Source organism: Hyperolius riggenbachi, chromosome 11 (assembly GCF_040937935.1).
Source record: "Hyperolius riggenbachi isolate aHypRig1 chromosome 11, aHypRig1.pri, whole genome shotgun sequence".
NCBI lineage: Eukaryota > Metazoa > Chordata > Amphibia > Anura > Hyperoliidae > Hyperolius > Hyperolius riggenbachi.
The window spans coordinates 14,613,128-14,637,544 of NC_090656.1; the positions used below are offsets into that span (position 1 = coordinate 14,613,128).

Below are 24,417 nucleotides of genomic sequence, written 5' to 3' on the forward strand. Positions count from 1 at the left end.
GAAAAAAGTGAAAGTCATTGGGAATTGTGGGTAAAAAAAAAATTAAAAAAAGCCAGATACTTACCTAAGACAGAAGGCTCAGGATCCGAACGAGCCTTTTCTCTCCTCTCTCGGTGCAGTGGTAGCTTCCACACTGCGGGGGACTTCCGAAGTCTTCGGGAGGAGAGTCCTCCCAAAGACAGTCGGCCCCATATTTTAGCACACACAAGTGCATGAGAGAGGGCGCTGGCACGTACGCACTTCGGCTCCCGAAGACTTCCAAAGCCTCCCTTTGGCGGCAGACAGCAGTAGTTAACCAAATTAGTTGAATGCTGCTACGTGGGAGCCAGCGCTGGAATGGGTACCAGGAGAGGAGAGGGAAAGCTCATTATGACCCAGAGTCTTCCCTCTTTTTTTAAACCACGATTCCTAATGACTAGGATCCAGGATAGTAACTTCCTAGTCTCTATGAATGAGAGAGACCAGGAGCCCAATGGTGCAGTATCAGACAAAGGGCTATAAGAGAACACGTGTATAAGTATCATTCTCACAAGGGTGGGTTGAAAAGCTTGCAACCACTATCTTTTCCTGCAGGATTATAGCTGTCCCCGCTCAGTGTCCCAGGTCTGTGGGTGCAGATGCTGGTCAGACGCTCTCCTGGATTACTGTAGTTGTGAGGACTGAAGGACCTCGTGACTAAAAAAGAAAGAAAAAAGAAAAAAAAAAAAAAAACCCTACAGTGTATGGACTATACTAAAAAACACTGGTGGAGGCGCCCTTCATGATATGTTACTAGATGTTGTAATTTCTTACCTTCTCAGAAAGACAAACCATTATTTAATGGGAAAAGTAATGGTTATTCATGCACGGTAGACAACACATTTCACGGGTCTTGGCCCGCTTCCTCAGGTCAATATAAATGCATGTAGAACTTTTGGTCACAAAATGAGCGCATAAAAATAAAGTATAAAGTACCAAAAAGTTGGAGAAAAAGTACTACAAAAATAATTTGGGAGTATTTTCTTGCTTGCTGGTGGCTTAAAAGGCATTTTATGACAAGTTGTGAAAATATCACTTGGGAGAAAAAGTGAATTGCATTTGGGCCCTGATCTAAACAGTAATCTGCAAACTTGGCCCTCCAGCTGTTACGGAACTACAAGTCCCACAATGCATTGCAGGAGTCTTACAGCCACAGTCATGATTCATAAAGGCAAATGCATTGTGGGACTTGTAGTTCCTTAAAGTGGACCCAAACCAAACATTTTTTTTTAATTAAACATTTAGTTGCACCACTCTGACACATACAGAGATAAATAAACACCCCTTCAAGCCTATGAGCATTTCAGTGCATGCTTTTCACCCTTCTCTTTTCATAACTAGGGTTATACAGGTGGCAGCCATTAGCAATTGCTCCTTTGCTGGACACCACCTACTCCACCAGTTTGCCGGATTCTGTCCCGGCAATATGAAAGGAAGGGAGGGGTTCCTCCAATAAATGTAAAATATTTTATATTTGTCATCATGCAGCGGAAAAAAGGCTGCTATTATAATTTAGAAAATAGATTTTATGTCTGAAGTCTTGTGTTTTTAATTTGGGTCCACTTTAACAGCTGGAGAGGCAAGTTTGCAGATCCCTGTTCTAAACAGATGAGGAAACCTCATGGTGCCTGTAGGCCAATCAAGTCAAGGGGAGGACTCTGGCTTATGACTTTCCTGCCTACATAGCAAAGAACATACTTGCTTGGATCAGTTGAGGTTTAAAACGGTGAACATTTGTTAGAATGAACGTTGACTAATAAAAGTTATTTGGATTGAGTTTAGTAAGTATATCTGCTACTATATACGCTTATCCTGCCTAAAGCGGTCCATACTCTATACAATTTCTTGCAATAAGACAGAAATGTCTAACTGGGCAAAGATTGTGTTTTTTTGAGACAGACGATGGACGTGCAATCTTCTCAAAGTCAGTCTCACATTTTTCAAGTTTCAGTTATGAACTTCCCTAAACACAGTGGCCAGCAGTATCAGAAAGGTGAAAGGTTATGCTCCTGGCAGCCAGGATGCTGCAGAAACCTTGTTCACCGAGCACAGGGGACACCAGTGATGGCTGGAAGTCTTGACAACGGCTGAGCCTGACCATCCTACATCTGCAAAGTGCCTCCTATCTGCATGTCCCCAACAAACAGCTTATGGGACAGGTTGTCGTCATTATTATGGATTTAAATAGCACCAACATCTTCTGTAGCACTGTAGAAATATTTTTTTTTTTTTTTTTTTTTTACAAAAAAAAGCAACATGGAGAAGTCAGACCCATCGGTATAAAATAAAAGCCGTTTAGCAAATTGTCCATGCTTTACAAACTAAGTGCATAAACGTTTGTGTGATCACAATGCAAAAATTTGCTTGATAATTTCAGCATTTTATCATGCCAATGAATGCATTATGTGCATAAACTTTTTGCATGGGAACCCAATTCTGCATGTAGCCATCCTGCCAACATGGCTATTCAGTACCTGTACTAAGTATATTCTCTGTGTAGTAATATTGCTGAGGCGTGGGGTTCTATAAAATTCAGCTCTGACACAGTTAATAGTTTTCTGTGTTTGCAGTTTTCCCTCCTATAGCTAGGCGGATAATTTTTGTCACCAATAGGAGAGCAGCTTTTATACTGTGGAGATTTGTAGCCAATGACAGAAAGTCTTAGGGTACGTACAGACATACGATAACGATCGTTCGTTCTGAACGACGAACGATGTTAAAGGAGGTATCGGCCGATGATCGTTTGAAGAAAGGCTACTTTGAACATCGTTCGTGTACGAACGATCTTGGAACGAGCGTTGCGTGCGCAACATAATGTATAAACTGATTTCAAACACAAGTGTCAAAAAGAACTGTTTGAGCATGTGCAAAGCTTTGAGAACGAACGATCAACGACCGATCGTTGTACAGACATTACTTTTTGAACGATGGTCGTTGGAAAAGATCTGGCAGAATGGATCGTTCTTTACCAACGACATATCTCGTTGGTCGGTCGTTTTAATGATCGTTCGTGCACTTTTTACGAACGATCGTCGGGCAATGCCGTCGGTACCGATCGTTTCAAACGACTATAGTCGCATGTCTGTACGCACCCTTAGTCTGAAGGGAAGGAGTGTACTAGAAACTGGGTTTAGTGAGCCTGGAGCAGGGGAGAAATGTGTGGAGGCCTGAAGGAGCAGAGGAGCTGTTTGTGAGGTGGAATCCTTTCTCCACAGTAACTGCATCCTTTCTGAAGAGGAGTGATAAAAAGACCACTATACAGGTGGCTGCTTCATATTGCCTCACCTGAAGGAACTGTAACTTCTACAGTAGCCGAATGTTCCTGCTTATATTCAAACACTGAAAACGCTTACCAAAAACCCAGCGCCAAAAAAGGAAAAAAAATAAATAAATCCAAAAACATGCACAGCAAAGCAACTGAAACCGCTGCATCTCAATGGTAAAAAACACCTCCCCGGTGAGGTCTATGGCACTGCTGATAAGCTCCAGTTGCCGACAGGACTGTAGAGTCTAAAAATCATCCCACTCTAACTCCTCAGTTTATGAAACCACTGACTGACTCCAGGTACCTTAAAATTGCTCCGACTGACTCCCACTCCACAGCCCTATCAGGGTTATGGAATTAGTACAAAAATCATCTGACTCCAAACAGACTCCTCAGTTTATGAAACCAACGGCTCCAACTCCAGATACCCCAAAATTGCTCCGACCCCACATCGCTGGTTTCCAAAGGGCCCAAAACAACTTTGGGAATGGGGTCTACGCCCAACACCTCTCAAGGCCATGCCATTACTGCACTATTATTATTATTATTATTATTATTATTATTATAGCGCCGCCATCTTCTGCAGCGCTGTACAAAGTATATTGTCGTCACTTAACTGTCCCTCTGAGGGGGCTCACAGTCCAATCCCTACCATAGTCATATGTCTGTCTATGTATGTATTGTGTACTGCATGTATCATAGTCTAGGGCCAATTTAGTGGGAAACCAATTAACTTATCTATATGTTTTTGGGAAATGGGGAGGAACCTGGGGTGCCGGAGGAAACTGACGCAGACACTGTGAGAACATACAAACTCCTTGCAGATATAAAAAAAACACAGAGAGCCCAAAATACTGTAGTATATATTGAATCATAAGAGAAAAATGTAATGTGAGAATAAGATACTCTCATACCAGGGTTACCTCCAGGCAACCACTGTATAGGCAGGTGAGAAGATTAGACCTGTCCCCACTCAGGATTAGGAAGTCGCTCTGTAGATCAAGGAAAGAAAGGGGTAGGTCACCCCTCCACCAATAGTGGACACAAATCTGGTAATGGAGAACAGAGGTGCCAGAAGGATAAAAATAGTTAAAAAAAAAACAAAAAACACTTTAAAACTGCTTGGGAGGCGGTGGTGGACTTACCTCCAAGAAGCAGACACGATAACTGTCAATTTTGACAAAAACAAATTTATTGTATAATCCAAAGATGCAACGCGTTTCACAGGTGTAACCCACTTGGGGATTATACAATAAATTTGTTTTAACTATTTTTATCCTGCTGGCACCTCTGTTCTCCTTGCAGATGTTGGGATTCAAACTGGGGACCCAGCGCTGCGGCAAGAGCGCTAAGCACTACACCACCGTGCTGTACTATTACCCCCACCCTCCACTCTCACTGTGAACACGAGGAACTTTGCATAAGGAAGACAATAGGTTAAAAATATTCTAAAACCTCTTGTTCCTTGCTTTTTTTTTTACCCCATCTTACCACTTAGAGGATTTGACAACCAAATGAGGATCAAAGTCAAGTATACGATAAAAAGGCAAATATTTTCTCTCGCCTAATCCTCTTTCCTTCCTGGGAGTCATGCCAAATGCATTCCGTCTCCCCGCCAAAATCCTCAGCTGCACCATGTCACTTCTGTCACCGTGGCGCAGCACAAAGGACAACCCAGACATAATGGCTTTAGGGGGGTGGGGGAATTGTCCTTGTGAGTGATTATAGGTGGGCGGAGCTCTCTTCTCATGCTTGCCGTTGGAAGGCGGTAGGGGAGACATATGGATTTTCTAAGGCCTATAATTGCCTGAAAAGATAAAATAACCCAACACTCTACATGCCCACCCTTTTCCGGCCTGCGAGCCACTTTTAAAAAACTGTCGAGTTCAAGAGATCTACCAACATTTCAAATGCTAAACTTTGCATTAGGGTTCATTGGAACAGCCAAATTCCCATTTCATCGGAATTCCATTGTGCGCAGTCAAATTCAGAATTTACACTGTTCCGAGTTACGAGTTCTGTTCCAAAAATTGGCTTCTAAAAGAATTTTCAGCCCATATTGGAGGTCAACAAAATGGCCACCAGGAATTTCCCAGAGGCCACGTTAGAGTAGCAGAAGGAGCAAGGGGGGCCCAGGGCAGGGGATGCCCTTGTCTCCTGGACCCCCCATTCATGTGAAAAAAAAAAAACACTTATTCTGCCACTTTAGTGTGGCCTCCGGGAACCAGGGAATCCTTGGCGGCCATTTTGTTGACATCAATATGGGCTGAAAATTTTTGTTTTAGAACCCAATTTTCAGAACAAAAAAAACTCGGTACCCGGAAGAGTGTAAACTTCAAGTTTCGGGATTTAACTCAAAATGGAGATTTGTTCCGATCCGAAAGCTCAACCATACTTAGCATTTAGAATGTTGGTATATAACTATAATAAGCTGGGGAATACTTTCCCCAACCCCCCTCCCAGCCACCACCACAACAATAATACAATACATACATTGGCACTGATACTAACAGTACCCACTGCCCACCTAAAAAGAAAAAGCCACATACTTACCTGCTGCCTCCCGGTCCTGTCTCCTCTCCTCAAGTTCTCCGGTGCATGGCTGAAAAGATGTCAAACCATGGGACACAAGTTGCCGAAGTACTGCGGGAACTGAAGGGGCGTGACCATATTCCTGAGCACAGCCTGGAGGGGAGGAGACTGTCTCATTCAGCTGCACCTCTCACCTTTGGCCACGCTTCTCCCCTCCCCTCTGGTCAGCACACCTGACCAGAGAACAAGCTACCTAAGGTGAGCACGCGGGTGTGCATGCTGGAGCCTCATACCGCTGTTATTTATTGCATTTATAAGCATTAAAAGTTTGAGTGGGCACTCCTTCGCAGGGCCGGGCCGAGGCAAGAGAGGCTCCAGCCTCAGGGCGCAGTGTAGGAGGGGTGCACAACTCACTCAGCTATCATTCCCCTATTGTGTTTGAAGCAGAGAGAAATAAGAAAATGGGGATACATGGCAGTGACTGCAAGCCAGATAACTAGAGATTGAGGTGTTGGGGGCCCTGGGGCGTCTCTTAGTCTAATAGCAATCAGAGTGTGACTGTTGGGGTGGGGGGGATGGAGGGGCGCACTTTGGCGTCTCAGCCTTGGGTGGACCTGGTCCCGGCTCTACTCCTTCGAAAGCCTGGGAGCTTGATACGGCGGCATAGGACATGTCACCAAACAGATCAAGAACCAAAAGGATATCGGCACACCAATGTTGCAAATCAAACAGCACGCTTTATTGCGCTTCAGCTTCCACTGTATAGACCGACAATTGTTTTGGGGCCCACAGACCCTGTGTGGCATCTGAAACAATTGTCGGTCTTTACAGTGAGACTTAAAGCACAATAAAGGGTGCCGTTTGATTTGCAACATTGGTGTGCCGATATCGTTTGCACATTGCATTTATAAAGCGCAAACATATTACGCAGTGCTGAACAACACATACATACATACAATGATACAAAGCATGACAGACTTAATAAGGTTATACAACTTGGGACTAAGTTATACAAGGCAAACAAGGTTGAAAAAACAAAAACGAGCATGCGATTTTGGGCTGCTTAGGTAGGCCAAGTAATACAAGCACGAAGCGGTCATAGGAAAGGAGCACACAGTCATGTAGAAGCAACATTCCGCAGAGATCACCTGGCAGGACTAAAGATATTGCCACCTTTAATAAGTTTCAGAATGTAAATCTGGATGAGGACAGATTTTACAATGGGGCAAACACTGACTAAATAATCTATAAATTAATATTGTATTAAACATTTATTGTTTCTGCTACAGGATATCTACCCCCCTTGAGACTGCATCATAGCCTCAGGGGCGTAGATATACGTACTCCATCACGATCGCTGCTGTGCGTGCTCCCGCGTGCATTCTTGTCACCGCCCATTAGTGCACAGGCTGTATAATGTTGAGGGTATGGGAGGAGGAGGTAGGGAACACTTAGGGAGTTACCCGTACTGAAAATCTGTTTGCGGCTATGAGAAGTTAAGTTATAAGATATATGTATTTTGTTGCTGAGAGTAACCCTGATCTGCCCTTGATGGTAACGTCTATGCTCTGAAATCACTGCTCGATCTTCTCCTTTGCCAAGACACTTCAGTCACCTGATACTGTTGCTATAGCAGTCTAGTCTGACTAGTGTGCCAGGGCTGTTGGTCACACCCTTTAAACCGCATGCTGGAAAAGCCAAGCTAAGGGCAGAGCCCAGTGTTTACAGTAAACAGTTTGCCAGACACGATGCCAACACTTCTAATGTGAGAACACAATCCTCTGGCCAAGCACAGATATCGGGAGACGGGAGTCACATATGTGATGCGATTTTATTCTGCCGTTTGCAGTTTTAATGTCTGCCCGCACGCCAATTCAGAGGCACCAATTTTAATAGGCTGCCATTCCCTGTCTGAATTCGCGTGCGGGCAAATGGACGGGAATCACTGCAGTGGAAGCTCAGCCTATGGAGCTGCATGTAGTTCAGTGTCAGAAAAGGAGTGTATAGTAACGTGCACCCTGCAACCTATTCTCACGTCAGCAGAGACATTCTAGAGTACTTCTGGGCCAATACTCATCCTGCATGTGCAGCCTATCCACACATCCCCAGCGACATTTCATTCTAGAGAACTGCTGGGCCAATACTCATCCTGCATGTGCAGCCTATCCACACATCACCAGCGACATTATTCTATAGAACTGCTGGGCCAATACTCATCCTGCATGTGCAACCTATCCACACATCACCAGCGACATTATTCTAGAGAACTGCTGGGCCAATACTCATCCTGCATGTGCAACCTATCCACACATCACCAGCGACATTATTCTAGAGAACTGCTGGGCCAATACTCATCCTGCATGTGCAACCTATCCTCACATCACCAGCGACATTTCATTCTAGAGAACTGCTGGGCCAATACTCATCCTGCTTGTGCAACCTATCCACACATCACCAGCGACATTATTCTAGAGAACTGCTGGGCCAATACTCATCCTGCATGTGCAACCTATCCTCACATCACCAGCGACATTATTCTAGAGAACTGCTGGGCCAATACTCATCCTGCATGTGCAACCTATCCTCACATCAGCAGTGACGTCTCATTCTGGAGAACTGCTGGGCCAATACTCATCCTGCATGTGCAACCTATCCACACATCACCAGCCACATTTCATTCTAGAGAACTGCTGGGCCAATACTCATCCTGCATGTGCAGCCTATCCACACATCACCAGCGACATTATTCTAGAGAACTGCTGGGCCAATACTCATCCTGCATGTGCAGCCTATCCTCACATCACCAGCGACATTCTATAGAAACTGCTGGGCCAATACTCATCCTGCATGTGCAACCTATCCACACATCACCAGCGACATTATTCTAGAGAACTGCTGGGCCAATACTCATCCTGCATGTGCAACCTATCCACACATCACCAGCGACATTATTCTAGAGAACTGCTGGGCCAATACTCATCCTGCATGTGCAGCCTATCCACACATCCCCAGCGACATTTCATTCTAGAGAACTGCTGGGCCAATACTCATCCTGCATGTGCAACCTATCCACACATCACCAGCCACATTTCATTCTAGAGAACTCCTGGGCCAATACTCATCCTGCATGTGCAACCTATCCACACATCACCAGCGACATTCTTCTAGAGAACTGCTGGGCCAATACTCATCCTGCATGTGCAGCCTATCCACACATCCCCAGCGACATTTCATTCTAGAGAACTGCTGGGCCAATACTCATCCTGCATGTGCAACCTATCCACACATCACCAGCCACATTTCATTCTAGAGAACTCCTGGGCCAATACTCATCCTGCATGTGCAACCTATCCTCACATCAGCAGTGACGTCTCATTCTGGAGAACTGCTGGGCCAATACTCATCCTGCATGTGCAACCTATCCACACATCACCAGCCACATTTCATTCTAGAGAACTGCTGGGCCAATACTCATCCTGCATGTGCAGCCTATCCACACATCACCAGCGACATTATTCTAGAGAACTGCTGGGCCAATACTCATCCTGCATGTGCAGCCTATCCTCACATCACCAGCGACATTCTATAGAAACTGCTGGGCCAATACTCATCCTGCATGTGCAACCTATCCACACATCACCAGCGACATTATTCTAGAGAACTGCTGGGCCAATACTCATCCTGCATGTGCAACCTATCCTCACATCACCAGCGACATTCTAGAGAACTGCTGGGCCAATACTCATCCTGCATGTGCAGCCTATCCACACATCACCAGCGACATTCTAGAGAACTGCTGGGCCAATACTCATCCTGCCTGTGCAACCTATCCACACATCACCAGTGACGTCTCATTCTGGAGAACTCCTGGGCCAATACTCATCCTGCATGTGCAGCCTATCCTCACATCACCAGCGACATTCTAGAGAACTGCTGGGCCAATACTCATCCTGCATGTGCAGCCTATCCACACATCCCCAGCGACATTTCATTCTAGAGAACTGCTGGGCCAATACTCATCCTGCATGTGCAACCTATCCACACATCACCAGCGACATTATTCTAGAGAACTGCTGGGCCAATACTCATCCTGCATGTGCAACCTATCCTCACATCACCAGCGACATTCTAGAGAACTGCTGGGCCAATACTCATCCTGCATGTGCAACCTATCCACACATCACCAGCGACATTCTAGAGAACTGCTGGGCCAATACTCATCCTGCCTGTGCAGCCTATCCTCACATCACCAGCGACATTCTAGAGAACTGCTGGGCCAATACTCATCCTGCATGTGCAACCTATCCACACATCACCAGCGACATCTCATTCTAGAGAACTGCTGGGCCAATACTCATCCTGCATGTGCAACCTATCCACACATCACCAGTGACGTCTCATTCTGGAGAACTCCTGGGCCAATACTCATCCTGCATGTGCACCCTATCCTCACATCAGCAGTGATGCCTCATTCTGGAGAACTCCTGGGCCAATACTCATCCTGCATGTGCAACCTTTCCTCACATCACCAGCATAATTTCATTCAAGAGAACTGCTGGGCCAACACTCATCCTGCATGTGCACCCTATCCTCACATCAGCAGTGACGTCTCATTCTGGAGAACTGCTGGGCTAATACTCATCCTGCATGTGCAACCTATCCTCACATCACCAGCGACATTATTCTAGAGAACTGCTGGGCCAATACTCATCCTGCATGTGCAACCTATCCTCACATCACCAGCGACATTCTGGATTATTGCTGGGCCAATACTCATCCTGCATGTGCATCCTGCAACCCATCTACACAGGGGCAGTTAAAGAAGTGATCAAGACACGTCCAATTTCAATAAAAGGCCACTGCTATGCGAACGGCGGCTACAAATAGCTGGAGCAACAAATAGTACCCGCTATTTGTAGCCACAATTGGCATAGCGGGCACCCTTTTAACGGCTTGGGGACTGGCCATTAAACCCCCCTGCTGGACCAGAGCAGTTTGCCCGGTTTAGGTGTCCCCGGTTTAGATAGCCAGGCATAGGTATTCCAAGTATAGTCATGCATGAGTGTCCCCCGTATAGGTAACTAGTGTCCCCAGTGCAGGCAGCCTTCATTACTCACCTCCCTGGGTCCTGCAATGAGCAGCTCTCCCCGCCATCCAGCCACAGACTGCCGCCAAGTTCTGGGTCCCAGCTTGATGACTTAATCAAGCTGGGACCTGGAACTTTAGTGGCAGAGCGACGATCGCCGGAGGAACGCCAGGAGAGGCGAGTGGATCCTCCTCTTCAGCCGCTGATGCTGCTTCAGTGATCACTACGATCGGCGGCGATTGTAGTGATCAGGAGTCAATCGTCATGGCAAATGATCAGTGAGGAGAGATGTCAGCTGTCATATGACAGAGGACGTAACTAACGTCTTGTGCCCGAAAGAGGTTAAACAGGACATTGGTGGTTAAGGTTGGTTGCCCACCGGTGGAGAGTTCTGCGAGAGTAATGAGATGTTAAAGAGGACCATTAAAGGGAACCCGAGGTAAGAGGGATAAGGAGACTGCCATATTTATTTCCTTAGAAACAATACCAGTTGCCTGGCTATCCTGCTGTGCCTCTGCCTCTAATATTTTTATCCATAGACCCTGAACAAGCATGCAACAGATCAGGTGCTCTGACTCAGGTTTTTACTGGATTAGCTATATGCTTGTTCCAGGGTTTTGACTCAGACACTACTTATGCCAGAAGATTAACAGGGCTGCTAGGCAACGGACATTGTTTACAAAGAAATAAATATGGCAGCCTCCATATTCCTCACCTCTGGTTCCAATCCCTTTAAGCCAGGGGTCTCAAACTCAATTTACCTGGGGGCCGCAGGAGGCAAAGTCAGGATGAGGCTGGGGAATTTCACAATCGCGGCGCATCGCCGCCTCTGCCCGCCCCCCTCACTCTTCCTTAACAGAGAGGGGCGGGGAGAGGCGGCGATCCGTGCGGTGATTGACGTCAGGAGGGGCAAAACTGAAGCTGAAAGCTCTGCCCCTTCCAGGAAAGGTCGGCGGATTGCCCCCCGGGCGATTTGGGGGCTCTGCAGCCCTTGTTTAGCGGTAGGATGCAGCGGATTACTTGGGAGCACTGAAGCGAACTATAAGGAAGCTTTTGCCGGTGAGGGCCACAAAATATTGTATAGAGGGCCGCAAATGGCCCGCGGGCCGCGAGTTTGAGACCCCTGCTTTAAGCAAAGATTGAACTTCATCCCAATCAGTAGCCGATACCCCCTTTCCCATGAGAAATCTGTTCCTTTTTATGAATAGATCATCAGGGTAGGGGTCTGTATAGCTGATATTCTGGTGAAACCCCTCCCACAGGGTGATGTCAGGACCATGGTCCTGACAGTTTCCTGTCTGTGAATCTCATTGCATTGTGGATTGGAACGACTTTTTCCAACTGCCAAGCAAGCAGTATCTCCCTCTGAACTCTGAGTAATGAACATTCCATACAGATCACCTGGCAGAACTAAAGAGGTCACCACCGGTGATACATCTCAGAATGTAAATCAGGGAAAGGAAAGATTTCTCAATAGGCAATCATTGACTAAATAATCTATCAATGAATATTGTTAACAATAAGCAATTTTATTTATTAGGTTTTTTTTCACTACAGTTCCTCTTTAAGTCTCCATACCGATATTTTATTATGTGAATGAGGTAGTAGAATATCCATAAATTTACCGATATTCTACTTCCGCTTCTCCTGCGTCCGTTTAAACGCCATGTACGCTTCCACCCAATAATGGGCTTCTCGCTACACTACTGCACACAGGAGACCATACGGAATTCACAGCACAGTTACGTCAGATGTCCTTCTGCGTAGATTCTGCTGATGCAACTATCAGATTCTTCTGGGGTTTGTAGGAACGCAACAGCTGCACGCAAACCTCATTTACACAATGATCCTTCATGTCTCATTATACAGAGAGCTCTACAAGGATTACTGCAAAGCAACTGATGTAATTATCCTAGTATTTGCAAGAACAACTGTTCAGATCAGCCACAGCAGCCTGAAGACTCTCCCATTCATGCCCACAGCAGCCACAGAGAGGAGGCGCAGAACTACCATGGGAGTGACTACAATGGCTCTTCTCTGGGATCTAACTGATCGGCAGAAGTTCTACTGACCCAAATCAATCACCTGATCAAACTGATGACATTCATCTCTGGGAGATCTCACAGATAAGACTTCTGAGCCCGATAACGACCGTTTCAGCCGACGAGCGTTGCGTATGTGTAGTGGCCGCCAATTGATCCTGCTCAGGCATCGTTAAAGGATGCAAGTTGAATTTGTCATTTTTTGCATTCTCTGAATGGCCAAATACTTCCAAGTTGACTCTGCATTCTCTGACTGGTCCAATGCTTCAGAGGTCTGTGATTGGGGTAAAAATTACCGAGTTGTGGTAATGCAAGATTTCTACAGAAATCAGATTTCCAAGATCGGATTTCCGATTGGAAGTTCGGAAATTTCAACACCGCAAAATCCGAATGATGATCCCTACCTTCCACTACCTTAAAGGAGAACTGTAGTGAGAGGTATATGGAGAATGCCATATTTATTTCCTTTTAAGCAATACCAGTTGCCTGGCTAACCTGCAGATCCTCTGCCTCTAATACTTTTAGCCCTAGACCCTGAACAAGCATGCAGATCAGATCAGGTGTTTGACATTTTTATCAGATCTGACAAGATTAGCTGTATGCTTGTTTCTGGTGTGATTCACACTACTGCAGGCAAATGGCTCAGCAGGGCTGCCAGGCAACTGGTATTGCTTAAAAGGAAATCAATATTGCAGCCACCATATGCCTCTCACTACAGTTCTCCTTTAAGGATAAAAAAAAAAAAAAAAAAAGCTCTTCATTGAAACCGGAGTAATAACATGGCTGAGAACAGCAGTTCTCTTTTCTGTCTCATTTCTCAGATATATTTTGATCAGCCCTGGTTGAAAATTCTAATATTTTTTCCAGAAAATTGAAGGATAGATGGAAAACAATTGCTTGGGTCTATAAAATCAAGACATTTACTGTACAGATTAACGGTGCACTAGTGTGTGTTTTTAAATTTGTTTTTGCAGAATTATTGGGTAAGCGGTTACAGAGGGGGAGGGGAGACAAGGAGAGTGCATACCTGCACGTGGTGCCCCCTGCTGGTGACAGTCTGCAATTATGTCCGTCTGATCCCCCTCACCTGACTTTAGCTGAACTTATGCGATTCCTGCGGGATTTGGTACTACAGACACCATTGCACTCGATTGGCTGACGGGCTGTTTGTGGACCATATAAAATGGGAGATTGCTGGCTTGGAGCGAGTGTTTCTCGTGTGTACTGCATTCAGCATTAGATAGAGGCAGTGTGGGTGAATCACCTGGTGGTGGGAGCACCGCAGCCCACCTTCACTCCCCCTCTTGGTGTCGCATGGGGATTTGGGGGTCCGAGGCAGTGGCAGAGCTCGGAGTCCCCATCTGCACCAGTGAGCGCGAGCGGCATGGCTGCGCGCAGAAGAAGATGCTGTCCTGGAGAGGTCGGCATCTGCAACAGAAGGGATCCCGGGACATATCGGCTTCCAGGGGCTGGAGGAAGCCCTAGGTAAGTTTTTTTTTTTTTTTCTTGCTTGCTCCTGTCCACATTCCCTGTGACAGCAGGAACGCAAAGGATCAGGAAAGTGGTGGCACACATCCGTACATTGCGTTGCATACAATGTAAAGTATGCTTCGCTGTTGCCGGTAATGTGTGCGTTTTGCGGTTCCACAATGCATGCAGTGTGTTACCTTACCAAGTGGTGGCACACATCCGTACATTGCGTTGCATACAATGTAAAGTATGCTTCGCTGTTGCCGGTAATGTGTGCGTTTTGCGGTTCCACAATGCATGCAGTGTGTTACCTTACCATGCCGCACAAGCCATGTTAGAGCAACACACGACTGAACGCTGCACAGGTGGTGCATTTCAATGTGGCAAGCTGCATTACAGAGTGGTGATTATGCCGCAACGCAAGACAAACATTTATGCTGCGCTTTTCTCCCGGCGGACTCAAAGCGCTTGAGCTGCAGCCACTAGAGAGTACTCAGTCAGCAGCAATATAGTGTTAGGGAGTCTAGCCCAAAGACTCCTTACTCAAATGGTGCTGGCTCACTAAATAGGAAGAGCCGAAGTTCAATCCCTGGTCTCCTTTAACAGAGGCAGAGCCCTTACAGCTAATGGGGAGTCTAACACCAGATACTTACCTAAGGAGAGGGAAGGCTTTGGTCTTAGAGAGCCTTCCCAGTCCTCTCCCGGTGCACTCGTTGCAGTGCTAGCTTCTTCATTTGAATCCCCTGCCACGGAGGACTTCGGAAGTCTTTAGGAGCAGAGTCCTCCCAAAGACAGGCGGCTCCATAACGCGTACACACCACTGTGGGACTAGAGGACGTAAGCACAGTATGGAGCGGTACATCTTCAGGAGCACTCGGGCTCCTGAAGCCTCCCTTCGGCAGCGAACAATATTTGACAAATTTAGTCAAATACTTCTACCAGGGAGCCTGCGCTGGAATGGGCACCGGGAGAGGAAACGCTCAATAGGACCCAGAGCCCTGCCGGTCCCTAGGTAAGTATCTGGCTTTTTTAAATAATTTATTTTTTTAAATAAAAAGTTCCCATTGACTTTAACTTCACTATTCAGCCACTGAACGTAGCCTTAGATCATACGTGTCAAACTCCGGCCCGTGGGCCAAATCTGGCCCTCAGAGCCATTCAATTTGTCAAGTAGTTTCCCAACTTTGCATTATATTTGGCCCATTGTAGACCACCAGGAAAGCTATAGTGGAGGTGAAGCTCTAGATCAACAGATAAGCAGCAATGAAAGAGGTAGGGGGAAAGCACTAAACATGAAGGAACTGTATAGGGGAGGGTGGGGCCCTCTAGACACCGGGAAACTGTATAGGGGTTGGAGGAGAGCCATTAGAAACCTGGTAACTTTATAAGGGAGGAAGGTAGACATTAAGATTGGCCCGCGACTAGGTCCCAGTGTACAATTTCGTCCCACTTTGTATTTGAGTTTGACACCCCTGCCTTAGATAGTTACATTCTTCCAGGAGTTGGGCTGTAATGTGGCGACAATTGAAGTAGTTTTAAATCCGCTATTACCAGACAGGATTTCTTCTAAACCCCTGGGGCACTGGGTCCTCGTGCCATTCACATGACCCGCCTAAGCTGCAGACAGGACATCAGGTGACTGTCTATTCATCTGCCTGTAAAGAAAGTTCAGGCATTGCTGACATTCTTAGAAATCTGCAGAAATCCCATCCAGATTATTATCTGAATACCATAGATAGAGATGCAAATCTGCTACATTATTACATAAGAAAGTGCAGTAATCATTAACAGTATGGACATAGATAGCTGCAGGCATAAGACTGTAAAATGTAATATAATGTCCTACAAAGGGAGGAGAAACTGCACAAACTTCATCGTATCTAGAACACTAATTTTTTTACAATGTCAGTATGACTAAGCACTTGATTCAGATATCAACAGCCTAGACTACCAGGGGAAACTGTATGGGGGAGGGTGGGAGGGGGGCTACTAGACTACCAGGAAATGCTGAGTGGGAAGGAGGGGGCCAACTAGGGAATGCTGTGTAGGGGTAGCGGCGACTACCAAGGAACATTGTGTGGGGGCGGGAGGGGCAACAGACTACCAGGGAACGCTGTGCGGGGAAAGGTGGTGGTCCACTAGACTACCAGGGAACGCTGTGTGGGGAAAGAAGGTGGACCACTAGACTACCAGGGAACGCTGTGTGGGGAAAGAAGGTGGACCACTAGACTACCAGGGAACGCTGCGCGGGGAAAGAAGGTGGACCACTGGACTACCAGGGAACGCTGCGCGGGGAAAGAAGGTGGACCACTGGACTACCAGGGAACGCTGTGTGGGGAAAGAAGGTGGACCACTGGACTACCAGGGAACGCTGCGCGGGGAAAGAAGGTGGACCACTGGACTACCAGGGAACGCTGTGTGGGGAAAGAAGGTGGACCACTAGACTACCAGGGAACACTGTGTGGGGAAAGAAGGTGGACCACTGGACTACCAGGGAACGCTGTGTGGGGAAAGGTGGTGGACCACAAGACTACCAGGGAGTGCTGCATGTAAATTTTGGGCGTGGCAGAGGCATGCCCCTTTTTCCTGGCTCCAAAAGTCGGGGAAGGGGGGGGGGGGGGGTTGGGGAGTTATGATCTTTATACAAATATAATTTTCGAGTACCAAAGCCACCCCTCTGAATAGCAACAAGAATATAATTAACACCACAAAAAATTGGGGGCTTTAAGGCATAGTGTTAAAACTCAATTACAAAACATAGCTTTTAATTACAATAGAGGTCAAATGCGACGCAGCAGAATAAAATAGAATCTGCAAACTTGTCTCTCCAGCTGTAAAAGGGAAGCTAAACTGAGAGGGATGTGGATTTTTCCTTGTAAACAATAACAGTTGAGTGGCAGCCCTGTTGATCTCATTAGCTGCAGTATTGGCTGACTAACACACCTGAAACAAGCATGATGATGCAGCTAATCCAGTCTAACCTCAGTCAGAGCACCTGATCTGCATGCTTGTTCAGTGGCTGTGGTTGAAAGTATTGGAGACACAGGATCAGCAGAACTGGGCAACTGGTATTATTTTAAAAGGAAACATCCATATCCTTCTCAGTTTAGGTTCCATTTAAGGAACTAAAAGTCCCACAATGCATTGTGGGAGTCTGACAGCCACAGTCAGGATTCATAAAGGCAAATGCATTGTGGGACTGGGATACTGCAAACCAATGGCAGCCTGAGATACTAGTGAATGGGGCTCTGGGACGGATATACCCAGCGTATAGGTTTGGTGTAGGGTCCCAAATGGTCCCCAGCGTCAGAGGACCATGATAGATGGCGTCAGGCGAGTATTTAGTGAAACGTGCAGCGAGCTGCCTAGTGTGAACAGATATCTTCCATACTCACAGGCTGTCATTGGTTCGGTCAGCTTCCGTTGCCGTCCGCAGAAATTGAGAACCACACAATCTTGTGTCACGTTTGTCGGAACGGATCAGTTCTGGACTGATGTGAACTGATCCTACTCCTTCTTGCAGTAATAGCACAGCCTAATTCATTACAGAGGAACAATGGCTTGCAACGCTCGGTAAATACAAATGTAACTTTTTGGGCGTGGACCGGTGGTACCTTGCCAAAACTATTCAGGCTACTCTAGAGGGCAGCCTTGTACATGAGGAGCAGCTCTGCACTCAGCTGAAGCAGGTCTTCCCTGTAGCCTGGAAGCTAGAAAAAGTAATTTGGTAATCTTCACTATTAGTGGACCCTGTGACTTGTCAATATTTTATACTACTTCCTGCCAAAATAGGGGTCATCTCTCAAGGGTGCTGTCCTGTAATGATGACCTGGGAAGGAAGGAAGGGACAAGGGTGGAGCATGGAAGCAGTCTGTATGTTTGTTTTGTTAGCGTAGCTTGCATCCACCTCATCCGTATGGAGTCGGGTGGGCGCTTGCGTCGGTCACTTTGCTGGCACGGCCTGCTGCAGACTGATAGTTCACAAGAAGTGGAGTTTCTGAGCAGGAAGTCACCTGGAAGCAACCATCTTATGTCTGCATGGATGGGTGCACAGTTTTTGTGTTTTTTTTTTAACATTGCCAAAAGGGATACTAATTTGCACTAAACATTGTGCGTTTCAGACTAACACCTAGGTGTAGCTGTAGGGAGGAATAGAGAGCTCAAAAAGCAGCACCACACTATATAGGGTATCCAAAAATCAAACACATTTTATTTCAATATAATACTATCTGATAAGATAAAAACATCTAAAAGCGACTATCCATAATCTTCCACTGTAATTACATGATCAATAACATAATGACACAATATGCATAGACATTAGAGTATCATAGCTCCCAACTGTCCCTCTTTCGGAGGGACAGTCCCTCTTTGGGAGCCCTGTCCCTCTTTTCCTCCTCATTCGTCCCTCTTTCAGGACTTTGTCCCTCTTTCTATGTAAATATATATATTTCTCTACTAAAAAATGTGTTTGATGTGACTCTAAACTTTATTCCCATCCTTTAAATTGATTTAGTACTAATTGTAAAATGTTAATATGGAAAATAAACCAGGATAGAAAGGACCAGTGTGGTTTGAATTATAAAACAACATATTTTTCTTATTAAATCTTTATCGTAAGTGTGACTAGGGGCGTGATTAGGGGTGTGGCAGGGGTGTGGCTTAAGTGTCCCTCTTTCTCATCTCAAAAAGTTGGGAGGTATAGAGTATAAATATATATAACAATGAATCTGAGTAAGTGTGGGGTGGTCAATATACTGAGCACCACAACACTATGAACCCGGGTTCAATACCTCCTGATACTAGTGCAACACAATAATGTAAACAATGACTAAAGTGCATCAATGCAAAAATCAAAAAACAATGTGAAAAACAAACCATAATTGTCCATAGAAAAGGACATACTGGTATCAGAATCAGAATCTTTATTTCGCCAAGTGCGACAAAAGTCGTACCCGGAATTGGTTGTGGTTCACATGGCATTGGCAATAGAACAAAGAAAATTTACACTTAAGAGACAGAATTTACTCTAAGACGAACACAATAAAAACAGTCAAATGACAGGCAGGCATTACACTAGAGGATAATCGATGGTTACGCAGGAATGGGCTCCCGTGTACCCCATCCTAGAGTCTTTGAGCTGAGTGGGGCGAGAGTGCCCCTCGAGTGGCAGGAGTTCAGCAGGAGGGCTGCTTGAGGAAAAAAGGTGTCCCTTCTCCTGTTGGTTTTTGGGCGTATGGTTCTGAAGCGACGGCCCGATGGAAGGAGCTTAAAGAAATGGAAGCCTGGGTGGGAGGGGACCAGGGAAATCTTGTCAGCCCTTTTCCTCAATCTAGCGGTATAGAGGAGGTCTAGAGGTGGCAGAGGAGAGCCGATGACCCTTTCTGCTGATCTGATGACTCTTTGAAGTTTACACTTATCCCTGGCAGTTGCTCCTGCATACCACACAACAATGGCTGAGCAAAGGGTGGCTTCAATAGTGGCAATGTAGAAACTGGATAGCAGCTTCTGAGGCATACCAAATTTTTTCAGTTGGCGTAGGAAGAACAGTCTCTGCTGGGCCTTCTTCTGGATTTTGGAGGTGTTCTGCCCCCACCTTAGGTCACTAGTCAATGTTGTTCCAAGGAACCTAACACTAGATACCCTGGACACTTCAGTCTCGTTGATGAGGACTGGTTGTGGCGTGGGTGGGCGTCTCCTGAAGTCCAAGATCAGTTCCACTGTTTTGGCTGCATTTAGAACAAGATTTTTGGCCTCACACCATCTACAGATTCTCTCGATCTCGCTGCGATAGTCGTGTTCCCCCTCCCTGCCAATGAGCCCAATGATGGTAGTGTCATCAGCGAATTTGATGACCTTTATGGAGTCAGCGGATGATGTACAGCTGTTGGTATACAGTGAGAACAGGAGGGGGGACAGAACGCATTCCTGCGGTGCTCCTGTGTTTGTAGTTCTCACACTGGAGAGGCAGTTGCCAAGCTTCACCTGTTGCGTCCTGTTGGAGAGGAAGTCCTTTACCCACTCGCAAAGTGTTGGGTCGACTCCGAGGTGCGCAAGGTTGTCTGTCAGTATGTTAGGGCAGATCGTATTGAATGCGGAGCTAAAGTCCAAGAACAGGATCCTGACGTAGGAGTGTGGTCTATCTAGGTGTTCCGTGATGTACGCCAGACTGATGTTAATGGCGTCGTCTACGGATCTGTTAGCCCTGTATGCAAACTGGTGTGGATCGAGGAGAGAGAGTCGGTGAGGTGCTTCACAATGGTAGTTAAGTGCAGAGTGAGCAATGACAGACAGGGTAAAGCGTATAGAGGTGTATGTCAGGGGGTATAGTTAGCCGGTAGGGTCTGGCTCTGGGTCATCTACCTACCGGCTAACTATACCCCCTGACATACATCTCTATACGTGACGTAGATCGGCGATCCTCGGCCTCTGATTGGCCGGGGATCGCCGGCATCTGATAGGCAGAAGCCTATCCTATCAGGCGCAGGACGGATATCCGCCCTGCGCCGCTCAGAGGGAACACCAGAGGGAGGGAGCGGAGGTGAGGCCAGAAAACGCTGCGGAGGGGGGCTTTGAGTAGCCCCCCCGCAAATTAATAATAGCCAGCGGCGATCAGTCCCCCAACAGGACATCCCCCTAGTGGGAAAAAAAAAAAAAAGAAGGGGGGGGGGGGGGGAGAAGGGGGAAGTCTGATCGCCCTGGCACATACCTGATCGGTGCTGCGGGCTGTAGAGCCCACGCAGCACCGATCGCCAGAATATCCCCTGGTCCTTAAGTGGTTAAGGCTAGGTGCACACTAATGGCCCATACTCACGGGCAGCAAAAGTTGCCTGTCGCCAGCACATGTGAGCGTGTGGGCGACACCTCCTCGCCATGTCCCTCCGCGTACACACGCGGAAGAGGGACCAGCGGCGCGATGGAAGCTGTCGCCGACGTTCCTCCTCCCCCCACCAGAAGCTCCGCAGTCTCAATGGAGGTTGCTGTCGCTAGTCCGCGTACTCACGCGGACTAGCGACAGTTGCTGCGGAGTTGCGGCGGCGACTGTCGCCAGGCGATTGAAACTTTCAATCGCCTGGCGACATCAGCGGCGGGCGACAGTTCCGGGTGCGCGCTCGTGCGACGGCCCATACTCACGGGCGACCTGCCGCCGCAACACACGCACCCCGCGTGTTGTGGCGACAATTGTAGCCCGTGAGTAAGGGCCATTAGCAGAAACACAAGTGTTGCAGAAAACGATGCATTTTTGCCACTAATGGAAGTCTATGGGCCGCATGGAAAAAAATGCATATGCGTTTTGTATGCATGAGTTTTTAAAAAACACACTGGCTTTGTTGCTAAATATTAAAAAACACATAATTAACGTCAATGGGAATGCAATTTCATGCGATTTTATATGCTTTTTTTGTTTTTTGTGATGCATTTTCCCTCTGCTGGGACAAGTGACTACGCCCCTGCAAAATGCGACAACTCTGCAGGTGCGTAGCTACTACGTCCCTCCTGTCGCGCCCACTCCTCGCCCCGCTCTTGTTACCGCCGCTCATTACCACCGATCGGTAGCCGCTAGATCAATGAATGGGAAAACAGTTCCTATTCATCATTGATCTCATTCCCTGTGTGAATGGCTGCAGCAGTCTATTCAGACCACTCTGCCGTTCACAAATCCCGTCCACGCAGCCCTTCCATTTCCATACCAATCGTATGGAGACTGAATACACCACTGAGGACATCTTGTGGCCAAATTGTGAAATTACATTCCCCCCCCCCCCCTTTTTTTCCCCATAAATAATTCCTAGTTACCCGTTTTTCCTATTTGAATTAACCCTGACCTCCCACACTCCCCCATAGCTGGCCAATTTTTTTTGGGTACAACACCCCCCCCCCCCCCCAAAAAAAACACTCCATAAATAGTTACTTAATATGTACGTCTATAGGGTATATTACTATAACTTTATAAATTATGGCCTTGTAATCAGGGATGGACACAAAACTGAAAAAAAATGCACCATTATTTCCAAATTAAATATTGGTGCCATCCATTGCACTAGGGAAAAATTTGAAACGTTGCAATAACCGGGACAAATAGGCAAATAAAATATGTCAATTTTAATTCTGGTAGCATGTATTTTAAAACTTATAATGGCCGCAAACTGAGAAATAATGGATTTCTTTAATTTTTATTTTTCCTGATAAAACATTTTTAGAATAAAATATTTCTTAGCAAAAAGTACCCCCAAAAGAAAGCCTAAAAAAAAAAAAAAAACCTACTAATGCAAACGCACCAAAAAAAAAAAACACAATTTTTTTTTTCACATGACATAAAACACAGCCTTTCATGTTATGTGTGCACCCAGCCTAAAGGAGACCTGAGATTGAATTACTCTAGAAGTTTTATACATAGCTGGGGCTTCCTCCAGCCCCCCCTCACAGTTTTCCTCCACCTCCTCCTCCCAGTAGAAGCCCCGTAAGTTTGGCGAGTCGGTGCGCATGCAGTACTACTGCACAGGCCGCTCCCAACCGCAGGAGCTCATGCAGCCTCACTGCGCATGCGCCGACTGGCCAAACTTACGGGGCTTCTACCGGGAGGAGGGGAAGGAAGATGGCGTTGGAGCAATCAGTGCGGAGGGGGCTGGAGGAAGCAACAGGTATGTATACATTTTTTATATTAATTCGTCTCAGGTACACTTTAAATATATTTATTTTATATGTTATGAAATCAATGACAGATTGAATGATAAAACATTTGCTTTTGAATTCTATAGGATATGCGTGGCTAGGGGCATGGCAGGGGCATGTCTTAAAGGGGCCTTAATTCAAAAAGTTGGCAGATCGACGTCTGTTTCGGGGCGCAGTGTAAGATGGGATAGCAGCCGGCACACCTCTAGGTCATGGAGCCCGGAGGAGAAGATTGTCTAATGTAATCCTTGCCTGCTGTGCTGCAGCTCTGCAAATGTGGGGGGGGCAAGGAGAGGGTGGGAGGAGTCTGGTCCCCCTCCAAATTCCACTACACACTGTGGATCCAGGGCCAGTTCTAGACTTTTTGCTGCCTGAGGCAAACTTGTAAGGATGTTCCCCTCCCCGAATTTGGCATGATTTCACAGCACCCGGCAATTTACTCTGCTTCATTGAATGTCCTCACATGACATGCTGCAGCTCAACACAATAGCACACTGGCTGGCTGTGAGGCTGTGACAAACAAACTGCTCACCCTCAGCCACTCCATTCCTCCTCAGGTCAGGGACAGCAGTGCCACCTCCTCCCTTCTGCTGTGCAAGTCAAATGAAACACTACTGCTTTCCTGCCTCCCCCCTCCTCACTCACTGTCAGACTCCTCACACAGCACAACAAGCTGCTTTTCCCCAATGACGACCTCTTCACCTCGCTCTCCTCTCGCTTCTCCTCCTACTCTGACTGCATGCTGTTAGTGTAAGCACAGTACAAACATGCTGTCCCTGTAGTCTCTGCCGCCTGATGCAAATGTTCCATCTTGCTTCATGAGAGAATCGGCCCTGTGGAGGATCATCTAACCAGTTATTCTTTATATGGGGGGTGGGGGGGTACATCTGGCAAGTAGCCTTCTCACACCCTCACCCTGGGAGCGATATAGCATACAAACTGCCTTGTATCATTCTGTGGGCTACGCTGGAACTGGCGCATATGCTTTTTATGCCAAGGGAGCTGAATGCTGCTGAGTCATAGCAATGACTGTCTTCTGCACATAATTTCCTACTGATTTTGTTGACACATTGTAGAGTGCAGCCAGCAATAGCTCAGGTTTCCTTTTAGTACTTGTTCTAATCCTTCATGGAAAAGCTGGTGAGGAGCCAGGAGGAGGATGAATGAGGATTTACGGAGTTCTGTGTTTATGCTTGTTCAGAGAGTCGGGTGTGGCCACCTACAGCACAAATACAAATGCTGCTGTTACCTCATGGATCTGGTGTGCTCAGCGACAGACAATGAGAGCCACTTGAAGCCGCTCAGCTCCTGAAAAACACTTGAGAATACAC

At 46.7% G+C, this 24,417-nt stretch overlaps 1 protein-coding gene across 3 annotated transcripts in view; it reads right to left on the reverse strand.

Annotated features, from left to right (window-relative positions):
• Positions 1-24,417, reverse strand: part of LOC137538389 (NAD(P)H dehydrogenase [quinone] 1-like) — a 90,181-nt gene that overhangs the window by 17,311 nt on the left and 48,453 nt on the right. Inside the window, exon 1 of one of the 3 annotated variants that reach the window (XM_068260529.1) lies at positions 17,809-17,908. The exons of the other annotated variants lie outside the window; for them this stretch is intronic. Within the exon in view, the coding sequence (XP_068116630.1) occupies positions 17,809-17,818 (10 nt within the window). The 5' untranslated portion in view covers positions 17,819-17,908. Of the gene's footprint in view, positions 1-17,808; positions 17,909-24,417 lie in introns of those variants that run through there. 3 annotated transcript variants of the gene reach the window in all.